General features: G+C 38.6%; 1 protein-coding gene across 1 annotated transcript in view; it reads right to left on the bottom strand.

Moving 5' to 3' along the window:
* The window catches only part of LOC126248382 (uncharacterized), a 549077-nt gene that overhangs the window by 220671 nt on the left and 300936 nt on the right, over positions 1–27470 (bottom strand). Inside the window, exon 18 of the mRNA XM_049949323.1 lies at positions 12745–12825. Within this exon, the coding sequence (XP_049805280.1) occupies positions 12745–12825 (81 nt within the window). The remainder of the gene's footprint in view (positions 1–12744; positions 12826–27470) is intronic.

Below are 27470 nucleotides of genomic sequence, written 5' to 3'. Positions count from 1 at the left end.
ATGCAAGAAGAAATTGAGTTTCCTCATCTCTGCAGTCCTACAGAACACCTGAAAAGCAGAAGCTTGTCTGGATGACATAGTAAGAGTAAAGGAGTTTTCATTTAAAATCTGAGCTATGTCTTTTGGTATGTCAACCAAGACCCCATTACTTGACAAGGCCTTAATTGGACATGTACTACCCTTGCCTTAAATCCATCTAATTGATTCCCATACTTGTGCAGTGGAAGTGGACCAATTAATGGAAGTTGAAAATTCTCTCCAGGAAGCCCTCTTACAGTCTTTTATCACTAACCTCACATGTGCTCTCGCAGATCTGAAGGCATAAAGATTTTCTGTAGTTAGACAGTGTTTGGAATTCTGCAGAGCTGTTCATCTGGCCCTGACTGCAAATCGACAGCCATCATTCCACCAATGTACAGGACATTGTCTGTGGTGGTTACTAGACTGGGGGATGGACTCTGTGGCAGCCTGTTGGATCCCACAAGTGATACAGGCCACTGTCTCCTGTGCACAATTCTTTTGTTCCCAAATAGCCTGTTGACTGTACTGCAACCAATTTGCCCCTTGTATCTTCCATCTGTGTGGCCTCCTGTCAGCCACTGTCCTAATTGGCAGACGGATCCACTCTGGGAAGCGGTCACTAGAATGTAGATCTTGAGCCATTTCCAACTGAACTGAGTCTGTAATAGCTGGGGAACAAAAACAAAGGCCAATGGCTGAAAAAGACCCTGTAGCTGTGGAAACATATCTGACCCATGTTCAGCGGGCAGACATTCTCAGAATGGCTTAGTCACTCGATCAGGCATCACCTGAGCCCCACAGCACAATGTGTGTGCTGAAGTCCCCCACAAGGAGGAATGGGCATGGGAGTGCCCGGAAGAGTTCTGCCAGTACATCTGCATCCAAAACATCATTAGGTGGAAGGTGCAAAGAACACCCTGTGATATTAAAGGGTGCAAGAACTTTCACGACAACTGCTTGCAAGGTTGTGGTAAGAGGGACAGGACAGGAGTGGTATCTGTCATCAATGAAAACAGCCACTCCACCTGTAGCCCTGTCTCCAGGAGTATCGTCCTTCCTGTATGCATGGTAGCCCCGTAATGCAGGTGTGTCACCAACTTTAAGATGTGTTTCTTGTAAGCAGATGCAGAATGGTTTCTCCTGGACCAAGAGCTGCAGTTCTTCCAAATGTGAGCAATATCTGTTCAAATTCCACTGCAACACAGAAGTCCCTGTGAAAGCCATTGTTTGGCGATGGTTGTTCTTTTCTTGCTACCATGGAGGTGGTGATGTACCACGAAGGTCAGGAGGAATGTTAGTTGGTTCCTTAATCTCTGGTGCCTCTGATTGGAAGTCCATATCCTCAAGAGCATAGTCCCCATCACAAAGGGAAAGAGCTCATCGATCTGAAGGCTTAACTACCGCTTTCCATTGGTAAAATTTCCCATTTAAGGTGAAGTAATTATGTAACAATATTAGTTCCAGTGGCCTCTGATGTTTCTGAAACTGATAAATTTTTATGCTTTATTTAGTTGTGAAGGATTATTTCTATTGCTTCTTCAATTCGTATATTTGTAAATAGGTTAGTTACATTGTACAGCTAGTTTTTTTTTTCTCCTTTCTCCCCCCCCCCCCCCCCACATGCTGCTGCACTCAATTCACAAAATATGAAATCTAACATCTAACTTTCTTATAATAGGAAAATGCATTTCACCTCACTGAAGAGCAAATGTAAATTATGTATTAGATGATTTACATCTGAAGATAAACCCACATGGTCAGAAATGCATCATGTAATTTAATAAAACATTAAAAAGTTGTGACTGAAGGCATTTGTATTCAAACTTCCTGTGTACAATGTATTCAGTTCTGCACATATACAGTACATATACATATACAGTATAACACACGGTGAGGAAATAATAACTACGGTGGAAATGTCAAAATTTTGTGTGTCTATATAGATGAGAATTTAAACTGGAAAAAACACATTTTGGAACTCCTGAAACAAATTAGTATGGTTATATTTGCATTTAGAATCATTGTAAATCTAGGGAAGAGACAAATTAGTAAGCTGACATATTTTACATATTTTCAGTAAATAATGTCAAACAGGATAATGTTCCAGGTACCTCAACTTTAAGCAAGAAAGTGTTCATTGCCCAAAAATGTGCTGTAAGAATATATGTGGTGCTCACCCACAGTCATCATGTAGACATCTTTTTAAGGAGTTACGCATTTTCACTACTGTGTCACAGTATATTCATCCCCTTGTGATGTTTTTAGTAAATAATCCACTGCAGTTCAAAAGAAACAATGATGCACATAATTACAATATAAGAACAAAATGACATTAATTATGCCATATTACAGTTGTCTTTATCACAAAAAAGAGTGTGCACAATGCTTCCACCAAACGTTTTGATTACTTACTCACTAACATAAAATGTCTGACAGACAGAAAAGTAAAATATGGGACAAACTGAAGAAGTTTCTCCTTGACAACTCCTTTTACTCCATAGAAGAATTTATAGTTACACACACACACACACACACACACTCCTCACATGAAACTGACATAGCAAAATTTAAATTATTACACAATAATAAACAATCAATCACTAAAAAAGTGTAAAAGGTGATGTGTACAAATTATTAACTCTCAACAGTGCAACAAAAGAGAAAAATCGGCATGTAACCTTATTTACATGTGAATGTGTAATGTGAATCTAAAAGTCCAATTCCAAAACATTATTATTAATTGTACAAATTATTTATGAAACATGAAACTAACTAACTGTGTGCTTATTAATAAAACCTGATATTTCTCATTGGCCTATCTATCATGTTAGTCAGAAATTTTTGGGAAAATGTTTGTCAAGTATGATTAAAAATTTTTGTAACAAGTGCTTACATGGCCTGGATATGTCTCCATAAAGTTCTCCTAGAATAAATGGAATATAGAGGAGTTGTGTACGAGTATATCACTTTGGAATAGGATTAACTGTTGCACTTATTACGTTCCAGCTTCAAGATGTTTGGGGACCTCATAGCAGCTGCCCACCTGAGATACAGTTTTGCACAACCTAATGATCAGAGCAACAAAATTTTGCATGTTGCAAAGTTACCTATACACGACAGCTATCCTTGTATATATCAATGGTTCTGTTAAGTAGTAGTTCACCACAAAGAAAACCTTAAGGTTCTTCTAAAACTGTATTAGTAGCTAAAACTTTTTTATGATTGCTGGAAAGCTATTGAAAATGTCTCTCTTGAACAGACAATTTTTAGATCAAAGTATATGACTTTAATTCTTTATGAAGATTGTTCTTATTTCTGGTATTATTCTGTGAACTAAGCTGGTGTTTCCAAAAGGGATATAATGCTTACAACAAATCTCATCAAGGAATAATTGTATTGAGAATCAGTAGTTAGTATTTACAATTCTTTGAACACTTTTTTTTTTTCAAAACTTTCTTGAATTTACACCACAGTTAATTCATATGATACTCTTTGGAGTGGAAAAACATTAGTTTGGCATCTCAAATAACCAAAAATATGATTCCATATGATATCACTGAATGAATGCAGACAATGTATGCCATTTTTATGTCAAATATGTCTGACAAGACTCACATTTCAAAGAAATATTTATTTAGGTGTTTCAGTAGCTCTTAAGTAGGCTCCTATTAAAAAAAAATTCTATCAAGGTTTCGTTGGTTTAGCCCCAACAATTTTGGGCTGTTAGATCCTAATTTTATTTGCATATGTTAAGTTGAAACAATTTGGAAGCTCTGAACTGCATTTAGTGAATTAGATTGCTGTGAATTAGCTATGAACCTTTGTTAATGAGCATGTAAATTTCATTAACGGATATTTCTAAAACTAAATTTAATTTGTTACTTGGATGAACACTGATAAAGAAATGATTCTTTCCAATTGACACAATTTGTTCATGTTTTCTCATCACTTTGGAGAATTTGCTGTCACACTACACTATTCTAATTCACTTGAGAGGAATTTGTGATTCAACAACACAAATGTCTTTTGACAGATCACATATTATAGCTGTAACCAGTAACTTATTGTAAAATTAGTTAATTACAATGTCACTGGACATGTAAATAGCCTTCTGAGTATCCAAATACTCCAGAAATCTAATGTGTGACTTCAACAATATATTATTTGTAGACAGATAGTATAGAAACAGCTTTTCAAAATTTGTTGAGAATGTTGGCAAAAGTTATAGTGGACACAAGTTTGATCCCCTTCTTAACTACGGTAGTGGCTTAAGTTCAGCATGAGTTAGCTAATCACAAAACTTTCACTGTTAAACCATAAAGTAAATAAAGAATTTAATAATTTTATTAAACTCTTAACAACACTCCTTTGTTAATTTTGGTGCATACAAATATAAAAAATGCAGCCAAATTTTTGGTTACTGGTATTGCACATCATCTGGAGAACCCCAGTATGGAAAGATAATGTGCGTAAGAAAGTGTTTGCACAATAAAAAGGTGCATAAATGCAATGGTGTACCAGCAAACTTGATTCTCCAATTGTGAGTGGCAGAATGGTCTGTATAAGAAACATCACATGTAATGCAGTGTTGTACTCAGCCATTGGACCTAGTATCTTAGAACAAAGAAAGGCACAAATCTGTCTGCTAGCTGAAGTTCAAAAGTTGATATAATGCAAAAACTTTTAAAGTGGCAGGTGTAGGCAGTGGATGCTTTCAGCTTTGATTACATGAAATATCACTAGAGATCAGGCCTGAACTACCTCGTTTACAATATTCTGCAAACCTCAGCAGCAGTAGCCCAGTAGCCACTCTCTTAATCGTTCTTTTATTTCCTTATTTTGCAGTGAATGAAAAGACTAATCCTGGTCTATTACGGATTGATTATGACTCTCACAACACCAGAAGGGATTTGTGATTTCTGTGAACATGAGTCAGTCTTGCTTTCGCAGAAACATAGAACACAGATGTAGGTTTCCGTCCTGTGAAATGAAGGCAGGGCTTGTTTCCCTGCACTGCCCCTCTCCCCTCTGGTGGTGAAAATTCTCAATTGTTTACACTCGCGGTCATCAGCAAGTATTTAGTGTCAAAGCTCTGCACTACAGAGACTGCAAAACAAAACAGTGTATTTCAACCATACCAAAATTCTTCCCGTAACATGTGAGTAAACAAGTAAGTTATTTTCGGTGTACTTCTATGCTAAGTGCCTTCTCAGTTCTACCTGCAGCATTGTCAAGTATACGTATCACTGCCTTGAAACCCTGCAAAAGTTCAGAGTTAATATTCTGCAGATTTTATAATTATCTCACTTGGCAGAAAAAGAAAAAGTAGTATTGCAGAGCACCTTAAATCAGAGATACATTCAGTTCACTGGCGGGGAAAATGCTGCTGCTTCTCAACAGAACGAGCACTTGTTGAAAGCTTGAATACAACAAAAGAAGAAAAACAAATGCCACTACAGAAAAAAACTGCAGAAATTTTTGCAAAAAGCAAATGCTCCAGTCGAAAAGTTCCCCGAATGCCATCCTTCCCCTTCCCCCCCCCCCCCCCCTTACCACCCATCACTTTTGAGGCACTAAGTCTTTGTCTTCATGCACATAGCTTGACAATCTTTTAAATCTGTTTATATAATCATTCACAAACAAACAAAATTAGATGTGAATTTTTCCAAAAATAGATGCAAATTTCACCAAAAACAGATGCTATATTTTCTCATCTCTACCCACGGTGCACTACGCAAACATGTTATAACTTACTTAGTGGCATATCCCTCTATACTGGCACGACTGTTACTATGATACTATAAGATAACTGCTGCATATGATTTATTGCACATACTGATGATGACACTATAAAATGGTCCTGTAGACTGAAAATAACTGGATATGTTTGAAAAGAGAAATAAAGAAGTGTTTTAGTATCAAATGTGATTTGCTTTAGCAGTAGCAGTAGCAGCAGCAGCAGCAGCAGCAGCAGCATACTCCTATTAAAATTACTTTGTGATTGACAGATGGCAGCGGTGATGAGCAGAGTTGCCTGCTCATACACAACATGCCACATGCTCATTTGATTGATAGTTGTGCATGCATCAAAAAAGAAACAAGTCGCATACTAACTTACTGACAGTTGCTAACATCATTGCAGGTAGTGGGGAAGTTAGTGGTGGGGCACTGCTTCTGTAGGTACAGCAATGTATTAACTTGCCATTAAAGACAAATAACAGCAATAAGGTAAGTATTCAGTCACACACATCACAAATGAAGAAATTATCTAACTAAGCGAAGAACAATGTGAGGGGTGAACACAAATGAATTTTCGTTTACACACTATTCCACTAACAGATGCATGCCAGTTACGACTGAATAACTTTCACCACCTTCTGTTAGTTGCCAGAACTGCAGCTAGAATTTGACGAAATAATAGGTTGGTCTATGTTACTTTCACTACACATTCATTTTCCCATGCATGCACCAAAAAAGGAAAAAGTCGCATACTAACTTACAGACAGTTGCTAACATCATTGAAGGTAGTGGGGTAGTTAGTGGTGGGGCACTTCCTTCGTGTGTCTAACAACATTATGATAATATGATGATGGTCGGTTTATAGTAACATTTGTCAATGGTTCCACTTCTGTCTGTGTACATTTTTTTGTTGTTGCTTGCCATGTAGCCCTTGAGTCCATATGAATATAATGTAATTAAAGTGGCAGTGACATGATGGCAGTATGAGGACCCTAAAGCCATATGTTTTGCCAATTCATCTATAGCAAATTGATGTAAGGGGCTTTATTGTGAGCCACAAGATCCAGTTCTTCAGTCTTGGTATAGTCATCTGCTACGGGAATGTTTTTTCGTTATACCCAATTGACAATGTCTTGTTTTCTGGAAGTTACTGTAGGTGCCTTATCAAGAACATTACAATGATAACTAATCCTGAAGGTTTGCTCAAATTCTTGATGGCTCTTTGATATCAACAACACCTACAGAACAATTCACAGATTTGAGTTATGTATGCCTATAGCAGGGATAAAGTTTCATTGCAATCTAATACATCGACCAACAACCAAACTCAAAGGATACTGATTTATATAAATTCTCAGCTTTTTACATGTATGGATGTAGAAATAAAATAACAAAACAGTTTATTACATTGACAAAAATGCTACACTAACTAAAATGAGAGCTATTAATTTTATCAGTGCATTACTATGGGAACAGATTTTTTTTTTTTTTTTAAGACAAGTAAAGCAAGCTTAAAAAAAGATTGAATGTGTCCTTGGTATTATCAAAATTTCCATTTACAGACCAGCACTTTGCTTTTACACTAATGAGCCAAACATACAATTTTGTTTCATTTAATCTTGTTGCAGTACAGTATAACTGTAATGCCAGCTTAGATTGTAGGTGTGACTGATGTGATAAATTGCACATTAAACAGTAACACGAAATGAAACACGAGTTTGGCATAGTGCATGGGAACAACTGTGACTGTGGCAAATAGTGGTCAACTGTGAGTATATAAATTATATTTACTCCACAATGTAGTGAGATATGGCTGTCCTCCCACCCTTAAAACAATTTTGGTATGATGGCAGCATTTCATGTTTAGTATCATATGGCAAAGTCCATTGAACATAAATCAGTCAGATTTTTCACTGCAAGTTCTTCAAGTTAAGCACTGTATGTTTCTTAATTTCAAACCATCATAATAACTTTGACCACTAAAGGCAAGCTATGATGTTACATCATAAAATGTGACAGAAAGAAAGAAATCTTTTAACCAAACAGTTAATTTATTATCATGTACTACAGATTGACCATCTGAAATTATTCTTTCCTTATTTTTGTACACTAACTAAAATATTTACCAAAGACTAACTTTAGTAGCAAATATAGTTTTGCCTTATTTGCACAAAAATATGTTTACAGTGGTGTAATGTGAAAATCAGTACATGTATGGAGCTCCTTCCCCTTCCCTCCTGCCCCTGTGGCTGGCCATTGCTGCTCCCTCCCATACCCTGTAGACACATCCACATCACCTTGAAAGACTTGTAACAGCAGAGCAGGCAACACAGTGAGCACATAGAGCCAGAGAAACAGCTACGATTGGTTGATGCCTGGTCCCTACAACTCAACTCACTAAAACGTCAACCACAAAAGTAATTTTAATTGAACTATAGTAGTAGTAGTAGTAGTAGTAGTATTCGTCCGTAGATCACTTTTACAAAGATATTGAAATGTCATGGTATTACAATTTAATCCTTAGCTACTATAGATGTTAATAGGAACACACTTACTATGGAGGGGTCTCTCAGGCTGCATTTTTATTTTTGGGACATCCTGTTGTTTGTTACACTTCTTGGAGACAGACTTAACAGGAATTTCAATTTTTTAAACAATACAGAATTTCAAAAACTTTGAAAACTACAACAGAGCTAAGTTTGCAGATTATTTATATTTTATATATTACTAAACCAATTGTTGTGACTCGCCGATCTTTCAAAGTGCTCTTACATGGCCGACAGCCCCGCACGCTAATTCATCTTCTGCGGCCTTCCACCTCACGGCCGCGGGTGCCTTCGCTTGGCCGGTTCACCGCCGACGACCTTGTATGGGTACGGGGATATGGCAGGGGGTCAAAATGGAGTCCTGGCCGACGCCTGTATGAAATCCAGACAGACACGGGTGTTGCAGTGCGTCATTCGGACCAGCTTCGGCCTTGTGTGCAGGCAACACCTGTTCCGAATGCCGCTACACCACCTTCAGCTCTACCTGACTCTCAGGATCTTGGCATCTCTCATTACTCACAACACAACCCTCTCACCATCATCTTGGTGCCAGCACAAGAACGGACGCCACCAGGAGACGTGCCCATGCAGGAACCAGATGACCATCATCTGTCGGAGCAACTCTACTCGCCTCCTTCTCCTACGGACGCCGACACATCACCCATGTCTCCTGTTATAGCAACCGACTTGCCGCAACGGGCAGATTGGTGCACGGGGCCCCAGCAGATTTGACCCCTACGTCTCCTGTCATCTCGACCCGTTATCATCAGGGACACTTCCGTCCATACGGGAAGTCGCCTCCTCGCGACTTTACAGCCAGTCAAACAACACCTATGGACGTTAGCCATCTACAGGCCACCTCCATCAAGACCAGTGCAAAAAATTCAAATGGGGGAAAAGTGTTGTGAATCGCCGATCTTTCAAAGTGCTGCCGCGCAGTTACGTGCGTCCTCTACATGCGGCGCTGTCTGCCAGCCATGCAGCAGCCGCACCACCTAAGTGGCCAGCCAGCCAGCGGCAAGCCAGCCAGCGGCCAGCCAGCCAGCCAGCAGCCGCTAGACTTGGACTCAGTGCTGATATGACTGTTACCGTGTACACATGTCTTACTTTGTCTACTTGCTCTGTGACTTACATGTGTTGTATTGTTTTTGAAATATATGTGTTCAACTTGACGTTATAACACTAATGGCACTTAGTTACATCTCTACTCACTCACAGATTATCGTCAGGGAGATAGCATTACAGATTCACAACATAACTGTATGGAAAAACATATTTCACTTATGACAAATTTTATCTGGAATCAGCTTTGTGTTTACTTCTCCTCACTTCAGCCTTAGAGCAATTATACCACCCCATAATTCTATCAAAGGCGAAATTTTGCCAAATTTTTATTTTAAAAATCAAGAAGGAAGTGATTACCTATTGTATTCTCCTGAAGCCCTGAATAAAATTTTAATTGTGTTCAGTGTGCATGTTTTTCATGCAGACCCTCCAACAATTCTTCAACAAAATCAAACCACTACACTGTCAACATGGGTATCTTGTTTTCCACTTCAAACAAGGACAACAAATGGCTGATAATTTTTGTTTTTCAAAAAAACTGTTTCTGTGTTTGAGGCTCATATCCCAAAACAGCAAGTTTTCTCCAAGACTTTTTGGAATCTGTTGCAGACCAGACAGCTGCAAGACAATGTTGAATCACCTTGTTCTGTAGCGGCTTCCGTTTTATCCATCAAAAACATCTTTCTATTCTTACCAAAGAAGTATTCTTCTCCATCATCATCACCTGTGCTGTGACATCTTTATCACTTCTAGTTTCCTCTTCCAAATTAGTATTGTGATCAAGAAACTTTCAAAATCAGGGTCATTGTCACTGTCATCAAAGTCTTCATCTGAGAACTCACTGAGGCTTTCTTGAACACTTACATCATTCTCACATAGTAAACATTGCATAGAAGGCCTAGCTTTCCTTACCATGGAGAAACAGTAACATTCAACAAAAACATTACACACAAACACTATGGTACATCTGTGAGACTTCTCAAGGCCCAAAAAATAACAAACAAATTGCAACAACAATGCCAGATTTCTGGCTCACGTAACTTGCCATCCAATAGGAAGGTACACAGAAGAATCTACTTCATTTCACAGGGGTGTATGAAATATCACAAGACAAAAAAGCTGTAGTGGTCTGAGAAACCATCCATAGTAGTTAAAGATTAAACATAACAATACCATCCATAGTAGTTAAAGATTAAACATAACAATACTACAGCATTAATATACACAGACATTTACATGCTTACAGGTCTTGTAGACAGGAACGGGACAGATAGTCAGCTATGGCCTTATGGCAGCAACGATCATGGCATTTGCCTAAAGTAATTTAGGGAAACCATGGAAAATCTAAATCAGAAAGATCAGATGAAGACTCGACACTCTATCCTGTCAAACACATGGCTAATCTGTTTAGAACAGTGTTACCTCATTCAGTTTGTCCCTAGTGTACAATACTGTTTTGCGAAGAAGTTATTAAACAATTTCATTTTATTTATTCTGTAAGAAAAGGAGGGTTTCTTCCAAGTGTAATCTTTTTTACACACAGATTATATCCAATTCCATTAAGTGTTTAATATTTCTGTTCACATAAAAAACATTATCACAATTTCTATCATTTTGCAATATAATTCCTAGATCGTTTGTAACACAGGTAACTTCTTCATTCACTGAAAAGTTCTTCCCAACAGGCCAATTCTTGAGGTAAGAAAACAGACACAACTCGTGCGGTGAAACCAGTGCAATGTACCTTCACAGACTGCACTTCAACTATGGAAATAGACACTCAGTCCAAGTAACCAATCACAATTATATAACCTAAACCACAAAAAGCAGTCACCATTACTTTCTCCATACAAAACACAACAGCTTTTGCTTTTATTCAGTGCAGTTTCACCTTTGCTGATACACTGTTTTGTAAACAATTTTATGTTTCTGGAGTAATGGTCGATGCATGTTTTATCTACTGCCAGAGTCCTTCAGATTATGTTTCAACTTCTGTAAACATCATTTAAACATCTTTCCTCCAACTGCTTTTGTCTGAAGTCAACGTACACTAAGTTTCTTCATATGCAAAACTTAATTCAGAATACTACGTAACAATTCGTACAAGGCTCCTACCATCTTAACAACCTCACAAACATTAATTGTTGAGATCTCCTTTCATGATAAAATCACTTTTTTCCAAAATATTTTGTCATTAGAAACCTCAATTGGGCATTTGAAATATGTGATATCATCATTGTTCCTATGACTCCATTTTAATCTGTTTATACAGTAATGGTTCAACTTACATAGTGGTGGTGCAGAGTTCACTCAACTGGCATCCAAACCACATTACACTTTTTTTTTATACAGAAAATTGTTTCATAAATGATAGATACTCATTTTTCTTCAATTCTAACAATAAAAGTTTGAGACTAATCATCAAAGATATGCACTAACAAACAATTGTGCATTGTATCTGGTTCAAAAGTTGAACAAAATCTTTAAAAGCATATTGCAGTACAACAGTAAAGGTAATGAACAAAATTTCCCATTTTTATGCAGAAATTTATGACTTGTGCAATTAACCTTAAAATGGAAACCATTAGTTCTGAGGAAAACATATACTTCAGCTTAAATAGTTGCAATGCCATCAAATTTCACAGTATCACACAACACTACATGAAAATTCATAGAATATTTGCATAGAAATTATGGTACACCACTTTCTGGGTAGCAACAACATGGTGAATCTTTCACATCTAGAACTATAGGTGATTTCACTATCAATCTCTTCAACTTTATATGCTTACTCCAGTCAGAAGTCTGGGTTCTGTTTGTCTTTCACATCTCACAGCTGTTCCTGTTCTCACATCAGGAGATATTCATCCTCCCTGCTGAAATTTCCACCTCCTTTCAATGCTAATGCCTATTTACCAACTTACACTTACACTTGTCACCAATTATTCAATTATCTTTCAGTGTTTCACAATTTTTTATTTATTTATTTTTTATTTATTTTAGAATATCATTTCTAGTTAGACTTCGCCAACTGCTGTTACTTTTAACTAAACCACGACCACCACTAAGGCTATGACATATATTACTGAACAGGCATTACAACATATGCAGTAATAAAATAAAAAGGTTCAAATGGCTCTGAGCACAATGGGACTTAACTTCTAAGGTCATCAGTCCCCTAGAACTTGGAACTACTTAAACCTAACTAACCTAAGAACATCACACAAATCCATGCCCGAGGCAGGATTCGAACCTGCGACTGTAGTGGTCGCGCGGTTACAGACTGAAGCGCCTTTAACTGCTTGGCCACTCTGGCCGGCAAACAAGTAACATGTGATGCAAAATTAGTGATTATCAAGCTTCAAATACTTACCGAGACACCTGTATCCACATTAAAGCTCCTTTCTTCCTCTTGTTGACCAGGTTCCCCACACTGTAATGCATTCACCGATTCCTATAATATGAAATACCACGTAGTTCATTACATTTTTATTAAATTTAACAGAACAGTCACTGAGCAACAACATTTCAAGAAAACTACAGTTAAGAGTTATTTTAATTACAGCCAACATATTTGTCACGAGAGAACAGCAACTGCACTGACATTTTAAAAAGTCCTCATTTATTCCTCAGTCTCAGTTGCACATTTTATCTATCTGGATCACCTTTATATCTAAAACAACGTAAAACTAAATATGAACCATCTATTACTTTACAATATGTAGAAAAGAATACATAAATGTATAATTTACCTATTTAGTAGCATCAGGAAGCTGTCACGTCTAAGCCAGAAACTCATACCAGAGTACTGTTTTTTTAACTACAGTCAGGGGAGAGGGGAGGGTGAAATGGGAAAAATGGAGTGAGGGGGGGACGCGAGAAGGTGAAGGAAGCAGAGAGGGGGAGTGGTAGAAACATCATGAGTTTAGCAAGAGAGGATCTTAAATTATAATTACAAAAAGTGTAATCATGCAAAAAAAATCTCATTAAAATACTTAAAGTGTAGAACAATGTATGTGTGAACTGTAAAAGGCATAAAATAGTAAAATTATGAAATGTAGTGATGAGGACAGAAGGCAGGGAGGGGGAAGAGAGTGCTAGACATGATATGAGTTTAACAAAAGAGGGTCTTACACTAAAATTGTAAAACGTAAATAATGTACAAAAATTTCCATTAAAGTATCAAAAGTGTAGACCAATGGATGCGAAAAACTGTAAAGGGCATACAATAGTAAACTACACTCCTGGAAATTGAAATAAGAACACCGTGAATTCATTGTCCCAGGAAGGGGAAACTTTATTGACACATTCCTGGGGTCAGATACATCACATGATCACACTGACAGAACCACAGGCACATAGACACAGGCAACAGAGCATGTACAATGTCGGCACTAGTACAGTGTATATCCACCTTTCGCAGCAATGCAGGCTGCTATTCTCCCATGGAGACGATCGTAGAGATGCTGGATGTAGTCCTGTGGAACGGCTTGCCATGCCATTTCCACCTGGCGCCTCAGTTGGACCAGCGTTCGTGCTGGACGTGCAGACCGTGTGAGACGACGCTTCATCCAGTCCCAAACATGCTCAATGGGGGACAGATCCGGAGATCTTGCTGGCCAGGGTAGTTGACTTACACCTTCTAGAGCACGTTGGGTGGCACGGGATACATGCGGACGTGCATTGTCCTGTTGGAACAGCAAGTTCCCTTGCCAGTCTAGGAATGGTAGAACGATGGGTTCGATGACAGTTTGGATGTACCATGCACTATTCAGTGTCCCCTCGACGATCACCAGTGGTGTACGGCCAGTGTAGGAGATCGCTCCCCACACCATGATGCCGGGTGTTGGCCCTGTGTGCCTCGGTCGTATGCAGTCCTGATTGTGGCGCTCACCTGCACGGCGCCAAACACGCATACGACCATCATTGGCACCAAGGCAGAAGCGACTCTCATCGCTGAAGACGACACGTCTCCATTCGTCCCTCCATTCACGCCTGTCGCGACACCACTGGAGGCGGGCTGCACGATGTTGGGGCGTGAGCGGAAGACGGCCTAACGGTGTGCGGGACCGTAGCCCAGCTTCATGGAGACGGTTGCGAATGGTCCTCGCCGATACCCCAGGAGCAACAGTGTCCCTAATTTGCTGGGAAGTGGCGGTGCGGTCCCCTGCGGCACTGCGTAGGATCCTACGGTCTTGGCGTGCATCCGTGCGTCGCTGCGGTCCGGTCCCAGGTTGACGGGCACGTGCACCTTCCGCCGACCACTGGCGACAACATCGATGTACTGTGGAGACCTCACGCCCCACGTGTTGAGCAATTCGGCGGTATGTCCACCTGGCCTCCCGCATGCCCACTATACGCCCTCGCTCAAAGTCCGTCAACTGCACATACGGTTCACGTCCACGCTGTCGCGGCATGCTACCAGTGTTAAAGACTGCGATGGAGCTCCGTATGCCACGGCAAACTGGCTGACACTGACGGCGGCGGTGCACAAATGCTGTGCAGCTAGCGCCATTCGACGGCCAACACCGCGGTTCCTGGTGTGTCCGCTGTGCCGTGCGTGTGATCATTGCTTGTACAGCCCTCTCGCAGTGTCCGGAGCAAGTATGGTGGGTCTGACACACCGGTGTCAATGTGTTCTTTTTTCCATTTCCAGGAGTGTATAAAAGAGGAAATAATGTGACTAAAACTGAATTAGTGTCTTACAATATTAAAAGCATGAAACACTGGTATAAAACCATGAGGGTCTTATATTAAAAGTATAGAACAATGAAAGAACAAACAGTAAAATTATAAAAGCAGAATTACGTAAAGTACCCCTCCCCTCCCCCATCTTCTCTCACCTCTCGCAATTCCCCTCACTACATTTTATAGTTTCACAATTTTATGCATTTTACAGTTTACACAACAACTGTTCTACACTTTACTTATTTCACTGAGAATTTTTATACAGTTATAATTTTTGTAATCTTAGCATAAGACCCTCTCTTGTTCAACTTGTGACACCTCTACCATTCCCCCTCTCTGCTTCCTTCCCCTCTCCCAATCACCCTCACTCCATTTTTCCCCTCCCCCTTCTATTCCCCGTTTCCTCCCTCTCCTCTCCCCCACCTCCAGCAGATACAAAGTTAACACACTGAGAGCAGGAGCAAAATAAAGTATTGTGATTTGAGATTCTGACACAGACATGACAGCTTGCATATGCAACTAGACAAGTAAGTTCTACATTTATGTACTATTCTTTTCAACTCATTGTAAAATAATAGACAGTTCATATTTTGTTTTATTTTGAATTAGATCTTAAGAAGATCCAGATATGTTGAAATGTGTCATGCACTTAAAAATGTGTGACTGAGAATGAAGAATAAATGAGAATTATTTTGAACAGTTAAGAGTGCTTGAAAAAATAGTAGCAATCAGAAAAAGCTTATAGTATGATCTGTTAGAATTGCTTGACCATGAAACTCTCACAAACATCCTGTAATTCAAAGACGGCCTACATATACCGGACAGCACAAAAAATGGTGGTGGGAATTCGTAGTCAGCGTCAAAGTTCAGGAAAGCACTGATGCAAATCACGTCTATACTCTTGACATATTTCAGAAGGTACAAAAGTTTTCTGCAAATAAAATGTAGTGTTGGTGGGAACAGATGCATTACATAAATCCTTAACATGGAATTTCTGCTGGCCTCATTGTAGCTGAAGGGTCAACTTGTGGGCTTTCTATGAAAGGATACAGAGGTTCTTATACAGCTTCCAAGACTAGCAGTTTTTTTTTCCTTGTTCTGAGAGACATACTATTTGGAAAACATCCCTTTATTACAATAATGTGTAGTTAATTTTCCACAACAGATGTAACAGTTTCTGCATTGTAAATCAGTGTGGGTCACTTGTTGTGGCAAGTACAATCAAATTGGAAGTAACATTTGCTGTTAGCCCACCAATATGGGATATTTTTGACAAAGAATAATAATAATGGTAATATTAATAATAATAATAAATTAATTTCATCACAGACTAGCAATAGACTGAAATTATCAAAAGCTGGTTATTCAGTCTAGACAACAACACCAGCACAAATACTGAGGTTTCTGCATGATTATATCACCGAATTCTGTTAATGGGAGGCTTCACATGATGATCCACTGATTTCAATGATGATAACTTTCTTCTGAACTGTAGAAGTTAAATGACATACCCAGTCCCATACTGCACAGCCACATGACTATTGCTAGACGACATTTGGATATATCGGTATTTGGGGTCAAAAAGGACACCAATTGGCCTATATACTTATCCCGAACTTTCATTTACAGTGGTAAACACTGATTCATCAGAAAATATTAAATTATACCACTTACAATACAGTACAGTAGAGTTGCTGATCATCATGGAGACCACTCAAAAGTAACCCTTGCAGAAGTGTGCAGGTCACTAGGTCTCAGTTTTAAAAGAAATAGGTAACCATAAATTCGAAATTTCCTGGCAGATTAAAACTGTGTGCTGGACCAAGACCCAAATTTGGGATCTTTGCCTTTCACAGGCAAATGCTCATCGACTGAGATACCCAAGCACAACTCACAATCCATTCCCACAGTTTAACTTCCACCAGTACCTCATCTTCTGCCATCCAAACTTCACAGAAGCTCTCCTGCAAAACGTCATTTCATTCTGGAATTGTCCCCCAGGCTGTGGCTAAGCATGTCTCTGCAATATCCTTTTTTCCAGATGTGCTAGTCTTGCTAGTTTTGCAAGGCAACTTCTGTGAAGCTTGGAAGCTAGGAGACGACGTGCTGGTGGAAGTAAAGCTGTGAGAATGGCTAGTGATTCATGCTTGGATAGCTCAGTTGGCTGGGCACTTGCCCACGAAAGGCAAAGGTCCTGAGTTCTAGTCTCAGACTAGCACACAGTTTTAATCTGCCAGGAAGTTTCATATCAGTACACACTCTGCTGCAGAATAAAAATTTCATTCTGGAATCATAAGTTTTGTGAGAAATGTGTTTATGTCAAACCCTTTAATCCTTTTTGCAAAGCACAGTGTTACTTTTGAAGGTTTGTGAATGTATCATTTGTCAGTGTAAGATAACTAAAGCAACTGTTTTAATAATGCACCTGTAGCTTTGAATTGCTATTTTTTACAAATACAATGGCTGCACCTGCACAGCGACAGTTCAGTTACTGAAGACAGTACAGTCAGTTCCTGGTTGTTGAAGTGTTGGTTGGTTGGTTTGGGGAAGGAGACCAGACAGCGTGGTCATCGGTCTCATCGGATTAGGGAAGGATGGGGAAGGAAGTCGGCCGTGCCCTTTCAGAGGAACCATCCCGGCATTTGCCCGGAGTGATTTAGGGAAATCACGGAAAACCTAAATCTGGATGGCCGGACGCGGGATTGAACCGTTGTCCTCCCGAATGCGAGTCCAGCGTCTAACCACTGCGCCACCTCGCTCGGTGTTGAAGTGTTAATAAGGCAGTACTTGTAGGAAGGTTTGTAATTATCAAGACCTGAAATTGAAATAATTTGAAAAATGGAAGTGAAGGTTGTTTAAATTTGTGGATGCGGCCACTGCACCTGAAGAAAATAAATGTAAAGTTATATACAAAAGCTCTCAGGCTATTAATTTACATTGAAGAATCCAGGACCTCTTTATTTAACATCAAAATTAAGTATTCACATTGTCTTATAATAACTAGTGTCTTATCAAATACTGATCTCAGTGGTACATACTGGGTTCATATTTTAAAGTAAGTAAATTGAAATGTGAAAATGTTCTTGCGACAAATAAAAACTTTCTATTTAGAGAATTGGGTAGTAATGTTAGAACACAATGTGACCATTTCAAACCAATTAAGAATTTAAGTAACCATACACTCAGAAAATGCAGGGTAAAGATAAGTACAAATCTAAAAAAGAAACAGACTCCTCATGCAAGAAGTCAGATATGTAGATTGTGGGAATTTATCTAAGAATATTCATGTATACCAGATAAAATTAAGCAACAAATTCAACAGCTTTTTTAACAAATGAGGACATTTCTGAACACAGGCACTCACAGAAATAACAAAAGATGGTACACATTAAAAAGAAAGCAAAGAATACAAAACGCTCAAATGGAATGCCACAGCAACTGAAAATGTGAGAAAATGATAACAGGAATATGATGGAATATGCTGAATTAAACCAAACTATTTGGAAATGCCTTCACAAGGATATGAATAGATACAATGAAAATTTGCTATGAGTAACAACTGGAAGGTACGGAAGTAAGGAGGAAACAAAACAGAAACTTAATTTGGTGCATTCTACAATTGAAAAAAAGCATCAAATACGGAGATATCCTATCACTGTAACTATTCTGAGGAGTCCCAGAGAAAGCTTTCAGGTTGATAAAATGAGAAAAAGATGAAGTAACAAATCATACTGGAACATAGATGAAACATACCCATTTTTCAGTTGAAATTGGACTGTTAGATAAGGTACGACCAAGATGACACCCTGATGAAAGATGAGTAGATGGCATTAAGCATGTGTGGGAATTACATGGATACACATAGCTGACATCCCTAATGGATGAGTCGGTCCAGAGGAACCAAAGAGCCAAGAGTGGCAGAAGTAATGGTTTTTATATACCCGTAGGAATTGAATCAGTTGACACTGTAATTATAAAACACTGTCATTTATGGCAACTGCCTACTAGGCCTTCACAGGCACATTCCCACTGCTACATCCTCACACCACACTGGTAATCTTTGATTACAAATTGCCACGTTCTCCAGTATATCTCATGAAAAACATCAAAGTACCAGCAGACCTGGCCTTCACTTAGTAACATATGAACCCAATGAGAGGACCTTCTAAAACATACTAACTCTTTGCAAATGATTGATTGATAGACCACTTCAGTTGTTTATCTGCAGTATCTACATGAATTCATGCCCAATTATCTACATCTACATCTACATCTACATCACTACTCTGCAATTCACATTTAAGTGCTGGGCAGAGGGTTCATCGAACCACAATCATACTATCTCTCTACCATTCCACTCCCGAACAGCGCACGGGAAAAACGAACACCTAAACCTTTCTGTTCGAGCTCTGATTTCTATTATTTTATTTTGATGATCATTCCTACCTATGTAGGTTGTGCTCAACAAAATATTTTCGCATTCGGAAGAGAAAGTTGGTGACTGAAATTTCGTAAATAGATCTCGCCGCGACGAAAAACGTCTTTGCTTTAATGACTTCCATCCCAACTCCTGTATCATATCTGCCACACCCTCTCCCCTATTATGTGATAATACAAAGCGAGCTGCCCTTTTTTGCACCCTTTCGATGTCCTCCGTCAGTCCCACCTGGTAAGGATCCAACACCGCACAGCAATATTCTAACAGAGGACGAACGAGTGTAGAGTAAGCTGTCTCTTTAGTGGACTTGTTGCATCTTCTAAGTGTCCTGCCAATGAAACGCAACCTTTGGCTCACCTTCCCCACAATATTATCTATGTGGTCTTTCCAACTGAAGTTGTTCGTAATTTTAACACCCAGGTACTTAGTTGAATTGACAGCCTTGAGAATTGTACTATTTATCGAGTATTCGAATTCTAACGGATTTCTTTTGGAACTCATGTGGATCACCTCACACTTTTCGTTATTTAGCGTCAACTGCCATCCTGCCACACCATACAGCAATCTTTTCTAAATCGCTTTGCAACTGATACTGGTCTTCGGATGACCTTACTAGACGGTAAATTACAGCATCATCTGCGAACAATCTAAGAGAACTGCTCAGATTGTCACCCAGGTCATTTATATAAATCAGGAACAGCAGAGGTCGCAGGACGCTTCCCTGGGGAACACCTGATATCACTTCAATTTTACTCGATGATTTGCCGTCTATTACTACGAACTGCGACCTTCCTGACAGGAAATCACGAATCCAGTCGCACAACTGAGACGATACCCCCATAGGCCCGCAGCTTGATTAGAAGTTGCTTGTGAGGAACGGTGTCAAAAGCTTTCCGGAAATCTAGAAATACGGAATCAACTTGAGATCCCCTGTCGATAGCGGCCATTACTTCGTGCGAATAAAGAGCTAGCTGCGTTGCACAAGAACGATGTTTTCTGAAACCATGCTGATTACGTATCAATAGATTGTTCCCTTCGAGCTGATCATCTCCGATTCCTGCGAGGACATCTGATCTGATCATTGAGACTGACAGAGGGGCATGATTTCTGCACCATTTGTTGATTTTTCAGTTCATCTTCTAAGGATTTAGAATACTCTGCTTCGTTTATAGATTTCCCACATATGAATTATTTCTAAAGTGTGGGAATAGGTATTTGTGCTGCGCAGAGACTGCTCCAAAAGGGATAAGAACTTATTGTCTTGGAAGCAATCCAGAGCCAGTGAAAGCTTTGGAATGTCAGGAACGAGAAGAATAATCTATGCACATTCACTTTAAGTTCAGCAAAGATAATTTACTTTTTACTCAACTATGTTGTACATTACAGAATTTCTTCAAAATAGTTAACACCACTTTCAATACAGGTGTAACATCTTTGCAGAAAATACTGGTGCACTCTACAAAGTGCACCAGGCATTGCACAAATCCCACCACACAATACAAGTATCTTAGCGAGAAGTGTTCCTTCATCAAGAACTGGTGTTACATTCACAAGGCTCTGGTATGCTCTTAACAAGAAAAAAGCTAGCAGTGTCACATCAGGGGAGTGATGTGCCCATGCAATTTATTGTCCTCATTGTTCCTGACATTACAGAGCTTTCGCTGATCCTAGATTACTTCCAAGATCATAAGTTCCTATTCCAAAGTTGTTCTATTTAGACTTCTCTATCAGTTGCTTAATTTATGCACAATCTTTGAAATATACCAACAGACTTGCGGTGCTGGGTTCCATCCTAGTTTAATGATAATATATTTGCAGAGAGCCAATTGGTAATTTTCAACACAATTTTAGTTACATTCTAAAGGGCTGACATTTCTCTTACATTTGATTATAAAAGTTGCATTGTCATCAAAGAGAACTAATTCAACTTCTAGGACATTTTATGGCATATCGTTTATACATAACATGAAAAAGATGCTGTTTCATTACATACACTCCCGCCCCCTTTCTAAATGTGGCCGTCAGCATTCTTTTAGTTAGACAGAACTAAAACCAGTTGCCTACAAGATGTCTGCTGCCACAATATTTGGGATTATTTAGGAAATACTGTGAACTCTACAAGAAAATGCTTTTCACAGATCATAGAAATTATCGGCTGGCATGATTTCATCACTTAAATTTTGTAGTATAAGTTGATTTTTGAATCAAAAAATGGAATTTTTGTTGAGTGATCCTTTTAAACCCCAAATTGATACTAAGTTTCATTTTATGATTGGTGTTTTATTGCTCTTGCATACATAATACAGAGGATTGAGTAACTGAGACTAATCTGCATATGTATGGTACTGCTTTCACACATTTTCTATTGACTTATCCCTTGAATTATCCACATAAATCTTATGAGCTACATTCGGAAAATATTTATCAAATATGTTGGTAACCTGACTGCTAACATTTATTATTTCATCATTCTCTTTAATAACCCAGTCCTTACTTTCCTTAACTGATTTTCAGGCTTCTCTATTATCTTTTGTCTACACATTGTTAATTTTATTGGCTGATTTGTTAATTTTAGACATTACAGTTTCTTATTGTTTAATCACTTTGCTTTAGTCAGGACAGTATTTGTTGTAATATGAAAAAAGGTCATACTTGAGCACTTAAGGTGCAGTGAAATGGCGTGATTTTGGACAGTTTTTAGGTTATTCTCACGATAACATGCATAGGTTATGTTAGATTCCATTTTATGTTACAGAAGTGGTGAGGTGTATGTATAATGAATACAATATCCTAAAAACAGATGGTCTATGTGTACCTATATTTGCCTGAGATAGACAAGGTGTCACCCCATAAATTGGGGTGATACTGGGCCCAAGTTTTTTTAACATATATCCATAGTTACAAAGTATTTGGAGAGGGGATTTGGACATAAATTGATTTTTTTATTAAATTAAATTCTACATTCTTCCTACTTGATTTTAGTTACTTTTCACACATTTTAAGGATGCCCATCATTACAAACAAGTAATAAAGACTGAGATGATAAATTTTATATATTAAAGGTCAGTTCTAAGTTTCTAACAAATTAAAGTGCATATTTGTACAGTTCTAACTTTAAATAATAAAAACAAAAACAATATAAAGAAATTCTACTAAAAAATCAAAATTAACTTTCTTACTCAACATTCAAAGTTAAGTGGCAAACACTTCAAACATTGACTAAAACATTACAATGGCCTACGAGTCTAAAGCACATCTGCTCTAAAAATAAACATCCCTCTCTTCTGAACTGGTATAGGAAGTACTCGCAAAACTTGTTCTTTTTGTATTGTGTCTTTAGTAGGGACTTTAGGAAACATAAATAAGTGTCTAGTGTTGTTGTGTGGGAACAAGAATTTCACACATACTTCCCTTGCACCAATATTTGTGGCTACACTTTTCTATATGATAATTTGCCACACTGAATATAATGAACAGCTTTATCTAAAAGTTGCAGGTCATAATTACACTGTACTTTAGCACCTTTCTTGTTGTTATACATTCTCAGCATTGTCCGAAATCACCCAAACACAGTACTCAGTTTTGTAAAATCTGTCATTATTTTATAACTTTACATGAATATCTTGACAAACTTGTACAGCAGTTGTCTCAATGCCATAGGCTACTGACTTCATTGACAACTGTAGTTATAATACTTTTCCACTGGTCGCAACAATAAAAAGTTTCTACTTGATAATACTGTGTGAACTTTCAACAGTGAGCATGTTTTCATCAGATATTTACCCAGGTAAACATTCAACCCAAAATAAAAGTCACAGAATCTGGGAAGTACAATCTTGCATTTAAAATAATAGGTATGTAGAATTAAAACTGGCAGAACTTCATTGCTGAGTGGCAGGAAAGAACAAACAAACCATACTGTCCAAAATCACTCCGCTTGTTGGTACATGATTTCATGTAATTTCCTTTTCCTTCTGCAATATATTGTTTACTTTTGAAACCTACGTTTTTTTTTTTTTTTTTGTTATGTTTCACTAGGGCCACACTTTATTTGTTTCTTGAGAGAGCAGCTGTTAAAACACACACACACACACACACACAAAATTTCTAACACACATCTATCACACTACTATAAACAACACATCTGTCAGCTCTTCGTAACAGTATGTTGAAATGTTTTGGTGTGTCTTCATTGATCACTCTGTTTTCAATGATACCTTTCTATTATATCAGCACTCTCTGTCACTGATTGAGTGTTCAGCTACAAATCTGCTGTCTATCAGTGTTCAAATTTCCTGTGCAATTTTGGTGGGAAAATCAACAGCAGAACTCCTATCATCTGTATCAAATAATCTTCCAAATTATTTCCTTCATCCGGAACTTTCAGAAAATTAATATTAAAATCTGCACAGATTAATATTTACTTTCTTTTGTATACTAGGTAATATAATAGTGACTCGATTTTTTCTAGAAATATCCAAGAAGTTCCCAATGGGGATATAAGCACTGTAATAACTATAAACAAGTTTTCCAACAGCACCAAACAGCACAAGGACATAGAAGTATAACACGTGGATTTTAATTAAAGGGGCTTTACTCCAATACCCTCTAGAGATCTTAGGAGAATAATTAACTTCTACAAAAACTGAATCTCTAACACAGCTTATTTAAGTCAGTGCATGTGTTCTTTCTCCAAAGTGAGAGAGAACAAGCTAATTTATTTCTGTCCTATCAAAATTATCATTCAGTGACTAATGGTGTTGTTATACACTGTGATGGCATGGTGCAACACTCTTGCGTATCACAACACATACTGAACTTAGAACAATGGTACACCCAAAAGCTGTCATCTTGAATAAGGTTTGCCACCAGCAGCAAGCCACCCAGAAGTACACATCTGAGCACTGTATTGTTCAACACCTTTCTGCACATTACAAAGAACTGATCCATTTTTTCATCAGTAAGTCTTTCATAAGTCCTCCTGTTTGCCTTGCAGCTAAAGAGAGACAAATCCTCTGCATCTGCTCATGTCCACAATATAGGTTTCTTCAAGCTGGGAGTGTCAATGCATATATACAGTATGACTGCAAACCTAAAGTCATAAGTACACTGGAACTTAATGAAGAAAGACAGGCACAATTTATGTTCATCAGAATAAGTTATCTGGACCACAAAAGCTTAAATTGTATAGTTTACAAGACACCAAACATTAGCACACCGACATCCTTCCAGTCAAAATCACATTCAATTTAGTGCCAAGATGACCATATCATTGGAAAAGGAGACATGAGTATACACTTGTTGAGACACACTCCACTATAAACCTAAGACGAATATTTTTGCAACAACATGAGCTCCCTTCTAATAAAATCTACTCACTACACTGCAAACAGTGACATTCTTATATATGTTACCACAAAGACAAACCTTGACTAATCAAGAGAGATCAGTCAGATCTCAGCTCCATGAATCTCATAAAGGAAGGCCCCGTACACAGTCAAACAATTTAGCTCATATTTGGCAGGTCAGTGGTGTACAATCTAAATTAAATACTGTTAAGACATTTTGGCTCAATACTTATCCATTTTTCAGAAAATTACCCCAATAGTTCATGACGTGCAATCAACTGGAAAGCAACGGGATCACTAGATAATCGAAAAATTTGATCATTTTTATTCTCACATATGGGTGCTCACAAAAACATATTTTCCTATAAACCAAAGAATGAAACTTATTCGACTGCATCTATGCAACCATAAGGTAAACTCTATCCAATGAAAGCACCGCTGGCACTGTGATCAAGGCGTTTAGCTGAAAAGCAGACAACCTCTGTTCAATTCCTAGATGCATTCTGCATTTTCTGCATCAAAATTGGTATGAATAGCAGGGTTAAGAAGGTAAGTAACCCAATACGAAATAATAACAAGTACACACATAAATTTCTGAAAAGATTTCGATTAGCAAAGAATTAAAATTTTAAGCCTCATTGTATGAAGTAAATTCCAAGTAGGACTGCAACGAAGATGAGCATTCAGTGCACGTTATTGTGTAAGGTAGGAAAACAAATACTTGTCGCAGCTGGTAGTATAAATACACAGAGGTAACAAAAGTCATGAAACAGCAATATGCATAAATACAGAGGGTGGTAGTATTGCTTACACAATGTATAAAAGGGCAGTGCATTGGCGGAGCTGTCATTTTTACTCAGGTGATCCATGTGAAAAGTTTTCTGATGTGATTATGGCTGCAAAACAGGACTTAACAGACTTTGAATGTGGAATGGTAGTTTGAGTGAAGACGCATGTGAAATTCCACTTCAGAAATCATTAAAAAGAGTACGCTGAGAATACCAGATTTCAGGCATTACAATGCAGTGATCGACAGCCTTCACTTAACAACTGAGAACAGTGACATTTGTGAAGAGTTGTCAGTGCTAACAAACAACCAACACTGCATGAAATAACCACAGAAATCAATGTGGGACATACAACGAACATATCCGTTAGGACCATGTGGCAAAATTTGGCGTTAATGGGCTATGGCAGCAAACGATCAACGCAAGAGCCTTTGGCAACAGGCCAACATCGACCGCAGAACCTCTCCTGGGCTTATGACCGTAAAGGTTGGGCCCCAGATGAATGGAAAACTGTGGCCTGGTCAATTAAGTAGGGTTCAAGAAAGGCACAGACCCCACAAAGCCATGAACACAAGTTGTCAACAAGACACTGTGCGAGGTGGTGGTGGCTACGTAATGGTGTGGGCTGTTTTTACATGGAATGGACTGGGTACTCTGGTCTACCTGAACCAATCACTAACTGAAAATGATTATGTTTGGCTACTTGGAGACCATTTGCAGCTATTCATGGGCTTCATGTTACCAAAAAGCAATGGAATTTTTATGGATGACAGTGTGCCATGTCACCGGGTCACAACTGTTCACGACTGGTTTGAAGACCATTCTGAACAATTCAAGAGAATGATTTGGCCACCCAGATCACAAGACATGAACCCCATCAAACATTTATGGGACACAATCAAGAGATCAGCTCATGCACAAGTTTCAGCACCGTCAACACTTTCTGAATTATGGATGGTTATAGAGGCAGCATGGCTCAATATTTGTGCAAGGGACTTCCAACAACGTGTTGAGATCATGCCACATCGAGTTGCTCCACTACACCAGGCAAAAGGAGGTCCAACATGTTATTAGGAGATGTCCCATGACTTTTGTCACCTCACTGTAGAATATCACAGCAAAATACTCCATTACAGTATCTTGAATATTGTTACCTAATATTTTCCTGTGCTTAGACCCATATTACACTGTCAAAATCATTTGATCAAAGATTTTTGTAAGCGATTTTGTCAAATTGCTTTGATCCAACGACTTAACTGGAGCGTTATTTAATGTAATATTGGCAGCAAGCGCTTTGCTTACAAAGAAAGAGAAGGATAAACAACTGTGAGTGAAACCATGGATAGTGAGAGGAGAAGCTTGAAGTGCTCACCAGAATTTGCTTCTTGAGCTACAGTGCAATGACATAAAGAGCTATGAAAATTATTTAAGAACAGATCAACAAATATTTCAATTTGTCCTTATGAAAGTAGCCCCTCATATTTGCAAACAAGATACTCATTTAAGAAACGCAATTTCTACTAAAGATCGTCTCATGGTTATTTTAGAATTTGTAGCAAGATCCTCCATCGAAACAGGCCTTGAAGGCCCAGTGGTACTGACTGACTGCATGTCATCCTCATTCCAGAGTTGTCATTGGATGCGGATATGGAGGGGCATGTAATCAGCACACTGCCTCTCAGCTGTTGTTAATTTTCACGACTGGAGCCACTACTTCTCAGTCAAGCAGCTCCTCAATTAGTCTCACAAGGGCTGAGAGCACCCCGCTTGCAAACAGCGTTTGGCAGCCCTGGACAGTCACCCATCCAACTACTACCTGAGCCCAACAACGCTTAAC

Source organism: Schistocerca nitens, chromosome 3 (genome assembly GCF_023898315.1).
Source record: "Schistocerca nitens isolate TAMUIC-IGC-003100 chromosome 3, iqSchNite1.1, whole genome shotgun sequence".
Taxonomy (NCBI): Eukaryota; Metazoa; Arthropoda; class Insecta; order Orthoptera; family Acrididae; genus Schistocerca; species Schistocerca nitens.
Note: the sequence above shows the minus strand (reverse complement) of the source record. Positions and strands in the feature narration are given on the sequence as shown.